The 8309-nt window shown below is 34.9% G+C and overlaps 1 protein-coding gene across 1 annotated transcript; it reads left to right on the top strand.

The window, feature by feature from the left end:
- The first annotated feature begins 285 nt into the window (after positions 1–285).
- LOC137622902 (equilibrative nucleoside transporter 1-like) lies at positions 286–8072 on the top strand. Its single transcript, XM_068353452.1, has 8 exons — positions 286–382; positions 1653–1825; positions 3712–3857; positions 4370–4602; positions 4792–5038; positions 5201–5286; positions 5435–5634; positions 6478–8072. The coding sequence occupies exons 2-8, from the start codon at positions 1722–1724 to the stop codon at positions 6587–6589; spliced, it is 1128 nt and encodes a 375-aa protein (XP_068209553.1). The 5' UTR covers positions 286–382; positions 1653–1721; the 3' UTR covers positions 6590–8072.
- Positions 8073–8309: the final 237 nt, after the last annotated feature.

Below are 8309 nucleotides of genomic sequence, written 5' to 3'. Positions count from 1 at the left end.
ACACTCATTTCACTCCTTATGTCAACAGACGTATCTTCCGCCTTTAACGTTTAAAATTTCTATATTTTGAAGAGGTGGTATCACAACGTATAATGTGAAAATCTACTTTGTTGTGCTGGCATTGATCAAGCAGTGGAAATGAATGTAATGCACATTGATTTGTTTTCATATAAGGTATTGCTTTTTTTTTGTGTGTGTGTGTGTGTGTGTGATCCGGGAGTTTTCTCTGTTGAATTAATGTGATTGGTGCTTTTTTTTATTTATTTTTTATTTAATTTTTTCATTTTTTTTTTCTTTTAGAGGAAACGTGGTGTACGCCTGCTTCGTGCTGTTAGGGCTTGGGACTCTGTTGCCATGGAATTTCTTCATCACAGCGCAGTCGGTGAGTATATGCTATACACTTTTAGTGAGCGAGTCGTTGTTTAATTGTCTCGTTCATTAATCATTTCTCGTGGAGACAAGAGAGCCAGTGAGTGTTTATAAGGCTGATATTGTATGTTGTTAGATCGCAAAGCCAAGTGTCAAAAGAAATTAATTTCTTTTCCCTTTAGGAATTACGATTCTGAATTCGGGAGAACGAGAAACAAATGCGCAATTATTGCTTCCATGTAATGAAATAGAATCAAAACCAAATTAATTACATTCTTAATATCTTTATTTATTTTCACTAGCCATACTCACTCAACTCGGTTTAATATCTTAAAATTTTTTCATAAATATTTATCATAGAAAATTGTCTACTGTGAGAACGTTATCATCCATACGGCGCAGTTCGAAAACTTTCCGAGATATCTTAATAAAGATAAGATATCTTTTCAGCTCAAAATTTTCAAACGATGATAAACAGATCTGTAATTGGTATTTCAATGTCAGACAATGAAAGAAAAAAAAGAAGGAAAAATAGGTCTATTATTCAATAACAAAAAAATTTGAAATACAATTTCATCACAAAGAAAAGAAACATTTGCAACATTCTCTTACTTTCCAAAACGTTATTTCTTATCTTTCTTATCACTGGGGAGAATGAAAAGAAACTTAATCTAAGAAAGAAAAACACTAGCTCCTCATTTTAGTATTGACAGGGGAAAAGAAAACTAAGTTACTTAAGGAAAATATAACAGTTATAAACATTCATGTATTAGAGTAACTGACAAATGATGCTGCTTTTTCCAGTAAATTGGAATCGAAGATTGTCATTGTACCCAATAAATTAGAATAGATCTAATAAAATATTGTTATAAACTACCTATTTTCTACTTGAAGGAAATTATCCCATAAACACAGAATTATTTTTCATTTCATCAGTAATTCATTTGTTTGACGAAGTTTTATGTCTTCTCACAACGGATTTTGTTCATCCGTTAATATTTAGTTTTTTATAAATAATGTTCGGTACAAGATATATGGATCTTAAAATGGAATGTTGTTTTGACTGGCTTTCTCTTGGGAAACTTCCTAATGAGAAAAACGCCTCGTTATAGAAACTATTGAAAACTTCTGCTTTTGGTCACTAGAACTGAAAGGATTTTAGGAAACAAGTTAATGGAAAATAAAAGCCCCGTTCTATGTATTTCGCCATAACATTTGTTTTTCTTTTTTTTTCTTTTCTTTTTTTATTAGAATTTAATGGATGTATTTATTCCTCCTTTCAGTATTGGGACTACAAATTCCGCGATGTAACACCTACGAACGATTCGAGCCAAGTGACGGAAGTGGCTGGCATGGAAAGGACTTTTCTACAGAACCTGTATGTGCCGATGCAAGTGTGCTTCTCTCAGATACCCAACTTTGTTTTCCTGTTCATCAACATGCTCTTCAGCCACAAGTAAGTTTCCCTTCACACATTTTGTTTGGCCTATGAGGATGTCCGTGCAATTTGGCTACTTTATGAGAGGTTTTCCAATATCATTAAAATACACGAGGTTTGAAGTTTGACAACTGAAAACAAGACGGATAACGTTCAGTTACAGATTGTGGGCGATTTAAAGTTTATATTTTGGTTGGCTTTGTCAAAAAAAAAAAAAAAAAAAAAAAAAAAAAAAACAATGCAGCTTAGGTCTGTGTCAAATTTTATAGATTAGATATATTACCATAGAAATTGACAAATTACGGATTTTGCAAACCATTTTATGGAAAACCTGTTTTCAATCCAAGATCTAATAATGTATTCCAGTTATATTGAAAGATAATCCTCCGTTGGTTCTTTATACGTTATTTTTTCATTCAATAGTCTACAATAGTCCGTTTTAAGACAATGCAAACAAGTAGTATTTTAGAGTTTGAACTTTGAATCAAGATTAGACGTGTGATCTGTCAAAATTACATTTGATCAAATTTCATTGCTACAAAGTATACAGCCTTGAAGGTTTAAAGGCCGCTCATTAATGGCAGGGGCAAGGGACAGTGACATTGCCCTATCGAGTAGGACAATGCCCTAGAGACTGACCATATATACATATGACCAGCGCCCAAGCCCCCTCTCCACCAGAGCTAGGACCAAGGAGGGCCAGGCAATGGCTGCTGATGACTCAGCAGATAAACCTATAGGCTCCCCCGAAGCCCCATCCTTAACTCACAAGGATGGTGAGATGGCAGCGACCAAAGAAACTAACGAGTTTGAGCGGGACTCGAACCCCAATCTAGCGTTTACCAATCAGTAACGTTACCACATCGACAACGACAACCTTAAATATTTGCTCATAATTTTATCAGCCCTTAAATATTTCATCATTGTATCTGGCCTTAAATGTTTCCTCATCATGATATTGGCCCTTAAAAATTTGCTCATCATTGTATCGGCCCTTAAATATTTCATCATCATTGTATCGGCCCTTAGATATTTCCTCATCATTGTATCAGCCCTTAAATATTTGCTCATCATTGTATCAGCCCTTAAATATTTCCTCATCATTGTATCGGCCCATAAATATTTCATCATTATATCGGGCCTTAAATATTTGCTCATCATTGTATCGGCCCATAAATATTTCCTCATCATTTTATCAGCCCTTAAATATTTCCTCATCATTGTATCAGCCCTTAAATATTTCCTCATCATTATATCGGCCCTTAAATATTTCCTCATCATTATATCGGCCCATAAATATTTCCTCATCGTTGTATCACCCCTTAAATATTTCCTCATCATTGTATCGGCCCTTATATATTTGTTCATCATTATATCAACCTTTAAATATTTGGTCACCGTTGTATCGGCCCTTAGATATTTCATCATTATTATATCGATCCTTCAATATTTGCTTATCATTATACCAGCCCTTAAATATGTTCTTATCACTATGTTGTCCCTTAAATATTACCTCATCATTGTATCGGCTCTGAAAAAAAAATTTGTCATTAAACATCGATCTCTAGATATTTACTCATCATCATAGGAGCCCTTGAATGTTTTCTCATCATTATATCGGCACTTAAATGTTTTCTCATCATTATATTGGAACTAAAATATTTTCTCATCATTAAATCGGCCCTTGAATATTTTCTCATCATTATATCGGCCTTTAGATCTTTCCTCATCATCACATGTTCCCTTAAATATTTGCTCAACATCATATCGGCCTTAAATATTTGCTCATCCAACAGAGTATACTGCCAAACCCATTATCGTATCAATCGCTTTAATCCAACTGTAAACACTTTCGTTCAACAATTTTAGACGTTTAATTCCTTTGTTTTCCCTCATTTGATCAGGATTCCTTTGAGGGTGAGACTCCTGACCTCCCTCACGCTCATGATTCTCCTATTCTCCGTCACAACGGCTCTCACTCAAGTCAACACCGATGGCTGGCAGACAGGATTTTTCGCAATAACCATCATTGTCATCTTTTTCATTAACAGTGAGTAAAAGAGAAAGATTTTTTTTTCTAAACCAGGACCCCTATGTGTTTTTCCTACTTTAATTATTATTATTATTATTATTATTATTATTATTATTATTATTGCTAACACCCTAGTTGGAAGACAAGAATGCTATAAGCCCAAGGAAAAAATAGCCAAATGAGGAAAGGAAATAAATGAAAAAACTGTAAGGGAAGTAATGAACAATGTCAAACATTTTAATAATATTAACAACATTAAAATAAACTTTTCATAATAAAAACATTTTTTTTTTCAATGTTGAGGCTTTGAGCCCCTTTTTGATGAAGTGCCTATATAAACTATGACATGAGACTTACGCCAGCCTGTTCAACATAAAAACTTTTGCTGCAAGTTTGAACGATCAAAGTACCTCTGATACAATTGTCTGATTTGATAATCCGTTGTGTGTGATTAGGATATTATTACTTGGAAAAGGTCAACTTGGCTTATGTTTTTTTTTCTTTTTTTTCCCTTTTTTTAACTTTATTAGGTTCAGGAGCAATTTTCCAAGGAGGCCTCTTCGGTGTAGCCGGACTGTTCCCCGAAAGATTCATGACGGCTGTCATGTCAGGTCAAGCCATCGGTGGCGTCTTTGCGTCTGCTGCACGCATTGTCTCTCTGTCGGTAGGAGCGGCGGACGCCACTTCAGCCTTCATTTATTTCATGGTTGCTGTGGCTGTCATGATTTTGACTATGGGTGGTTACGTCTACATGTCAAAAACTGTAAGTACTTGCCTATATCTATTGCTGTTTTATTTGTTATATGATGCACGCAAAAATTTGGACTACTAGGAAATTTCTTTATTCTTTATAATTAAATAAATAATTTGTCTTTTTCAGCTATTCTTTCATGCCCTATCTTTATTCCAAAATTATCAGTTACAGACAATGCCATTAATTTATATTCCTCAGGACTTCTACAAGTACTATGTCAACCGTCAAGACCCTATAACTAATGATGCAGACCAATCTGAGAAGCTGAGCAAGGGTCCGGCAGAAGAAGAAGAAAAGGGCAGTTTTCTGTCCGGCCACTTGGAGATCATGAAAGAGATTTGGCCTGTGGCCCTTTCTGTCACCGGCGTGTTCTTCGTGACTCTGGCTGCCTTCCCAGTCTTGTGCGTCAAAGTTATGTCGACGTCAAGCAACGACACCTGGAGAAGTAAGTTTGCCTAGAGACTTTTTTTTGTAAATCTGCTTATAAAAACAAAGAGTTATCATTCTAGAAACTTAAAATATTTGCAATATATCTCAATGCAAACTTCAAGTCCCCTCTCCTATACAGAGTAATTGGTAATGAAATCATTTCCCATGGTTCTTGCAGACATTTATTTTCAACCTGTTGCAACCTTCTTGCTGTTCAACGTCGGGGACTACGTAGGCCGACTGTCGGCTGGATTCATCTTGTGGGTAAGTTAACAACACTACTAATGCTTGGGGCACTTCTCTGAATTCCATAACGTACCCTCCTCGGTTTTCTTTGATCACAGAGTGCATTCATTTACAGCCCAACTGTGGGAAGCGTATGGTATAAATCTGATATTTTTTTTCTTCACAGCCTCGTAAGGGGTCATGGATTTTGTACTTGTTCGTACTGCTCCGCCTCGTGTTCATTCCCCTGTTCCTTCTATGCAACCACGACCCTAAGTCGAACATCCCAAGCGTCTTCACACACGATGCCTGGTACATTATCATCATGCTGCTCTTCTCTCTATCGAATGGATATTGCTCCTCGTTAGCTATGACTTATGGCCCCAAGTGAGTCACTCAAGGAAATTTAGTACTGGTATATAAACTTAATCTCTCTCTCTCTCTGTATATAAACTTAATTTCTCTCTCTCTCTCTCTCTCTCTCTCTCTCTCCTCTCTCTCTCTCTGTTATTATTTTTAGTAAATGACGGTCTACAAGTGCCCAAAAGTAAGAGACCATCTGGCCAAGGTCATATGGTTTTGAAATTTGAATGATTTATAGTCAGCTACATTTATGTAATCATTTTCATACTGATAAATGTAACCTTTAATTACTATAAAGACGAGTTTTCAATTTCATCTTTAAGAACCCAAGGTCAAAGCTTTAGATTATTAGTACTTTTTCTCTTTGTAGCCTCTTGCATATTTGACATCATTTCCATACGGATAAATTATAACGGTAAATCCGTATAAAAGATGTTTAGAATTTTAGTCCTTTATAAACGAAAAGCGTCATAAAATGACACAGTTTATTTTGTGTCACGCATTTGGGTGTATTAGCAGAAGAATGAGCTGTATTATTGGTTTCTGTTACGTTATATATAAATTATTTTTCATTATCCTGAAATTGGTTTTATTCAATTGCAGATCAATGACGTTAAGAAAATGGGTCTAACACATAAGCACTTTACAATGCCTTAAGAATATCAGATCTTGAAATTATTTTATGATTTTATTCCAGACGTTACTTGAAGTTAGAATATATTTGAGATACGTCATTCGTGCGTACTGAACAAACTAGATAAATCTTTACGGCATTATGTATTACAATAAGATTATGTTTTGATCCGCTGGAAAAACGCAACTGTCCATGCCAATTCCACTAATTCTGAAATGGTATTTCTTTTGCAGATTGGTATCTGAGTCTAAAGCCGAGAAAGCTAGCAGCATGATGGCCGCCATGTTGGGTCTTGGTCTCCTGTTGGGAGGCGTATCCTCCTTTGGTTTTGGCCTCATTAGCTAAGGAGGATGGGAAGCAGGGCGATTAGCACACACATTTGGATGACTCATCAGTTATCCTAATATTAAGGCTGTGTACATAATAAATATAATCAACAAGGATGAAATTATTCAGTGGCAGTATAAAGTACAGTATTAAAGACAGCTTTTACAAAAATGAAGGATCAGAATCCTGAAATAATATCTGATTATATTTCACTTTTTTTTCTAGGATCAAATTGAATCGAAATCCCAGGAAGGAAAAGGTACTTTTATATCTTGCTTTTTATGGGGTTCTTAACGTCTTTCTATCGAAATGTCTCGATAGATGAGGAGTCCTGGTGAAAACAAAATAATAAATAGCAGCTCTAGTCTTTTGGTTAACTATTTTTCTTAAATTAATCTTATCAGGACCACTTTCATAAAACCTATTAACGAGATGATAAAATGGGAAGCTAACGTCAAAAAATTCGTTGTTTTCTTCTGATAACTTTGTTATCGAACCAATGATAGTCAGCATAGATTACAATAGGCCATTCTGAAACTAGTCATGATTCTTTTTTAAGATACTTTTTTGACTTGATTGTAACGATAATGAGTAGTCTCCACTGTCTATCTCTGTTCTTACACTTTCATCATAAGTATTCAGTGCTGTGTTATGCTCTTGCAGGGAGAGATAAGCACATTTAATTTAGAGAAATCTCAGTACTATATTTTGTATTAGTGTAATTTTATATTTTCTCGGAATTTTTCTTAATACTTAGGACCAAGATATGGGCACAAGAGTAAGGAGAATATTTTTTAAAGGTTAGACGGAATTATCTAGCATCAAGATAATCAAACATTCCTTATCCTGTTTTTTCCTGCCATGAATCAGAGATCCAGTCATTGCTCCACAAAATCTCCAATGTTTTCATGGTGCCTTGATGCCTTTAATTTTGTTCATACTGCATATTTGGAAGAAACGGATAAGTAGTCTTGTGAATATATTTGCCGTAAGTACAAGATAAATTATCCCTAAGTCTCGTAGTGAAAAGCGATCACTACGAAATTCAACGGTTGGCACGGTTACGAAAGGGGCAGTAAAAACTGCTAGATGTGACAACTTCATTGCATTTGCAGTTAACTCTGGATTTGAAAATCAGTCTAGTAATGGAAAGAAAACTTTGATATTGCATCCTTTTACGTTTTTCATATTTTAATGCCTGAATATTAATCTGCTGATTTAACTTCGTGACATGTTCCATCTTTCCACTTTTCCTCTCGTTTCGTCTTATTCTTTTTCCAAACGTTGCCAGTAAATTCTTTGTATTTCAGAGAAAAGTCATAGTTAAAAACAGTTGAATCTATTTCCATAAAAAGACGAAAGTTTTATATTTATGTATTAAGTTATTGTTCGCGCTTAGTATGAATGAGACACTTTTTTGTCTCGAAAGATAGGAGCAAATGACAGATTTTGATATGGAATGAAATGTTGACTTACAAAATAAAATGTTCATAAATAACGAGTTTGCTTTTATACTTATAAACCCTAAAGTAAGAAAGGTGTGTGCAATCACTCAGGGGAGATAAATGTCATTGTTAAATCATTTTGTGTGTAATAGATCATTTAAAAGCCTATACAAATGAGTTCTCTTGGCTAACGAATTGTTTTTTAACATGTTCAGTTGGTCATTACATGCTGCCAGACAAAGCTGTCTAGGCCTTTAGTGAGACTTTGAATTTCAGACCTTTATAAACGAGCT

The sequence above is a fragment of the Palaemon carinicauda genome, chromosome 30 (genome assembly GCF_036898095.1).
Source record: "Palaemon carinicauda isolate YSFRI2023 chromosome 30, ASM3689809v2, whole genome shotgun sequence".
Lineage (NCBI taxonomy): Eukaryota > Metazoa > Arthropoda > Malacostraca > Decapoda > Palaemonidae > Palaemon > Palaemon carinicauda.
The sequence above is the reverse complement of the archived record's forward strand: the minus strand, read 5'-3'. Positions and strand labels throughout refer to the sequence as shown.

What these genes read in the sequence shown, in the direction of transcription:
- LOC137622902 (XM_068353452.1), top strand. Translation starts at nt 1,722, where the DNA reads ATGGAAAGGACTTTTCTACAGAACCTGTATGTGCCGATGCAAGTGTGC. An exon ending in ACGTCTACATGTCAAAAACT is followed by an intron (nt 4,603 to 4,791) that starts GTAAGTACTTGC and finishes TATATTCCTCAG; the next exon opens with GACTTCTACAAGTACTATGT. An exon ending in AAGCAACGACACCTGGAGAA is followed by an intron (nt 5,039 to 5,200) that starts GTAAGTTTGCCT and finishes TGGTTCTTGCAG; the next exon opens with ACATTTATTTTCAACCTGTT.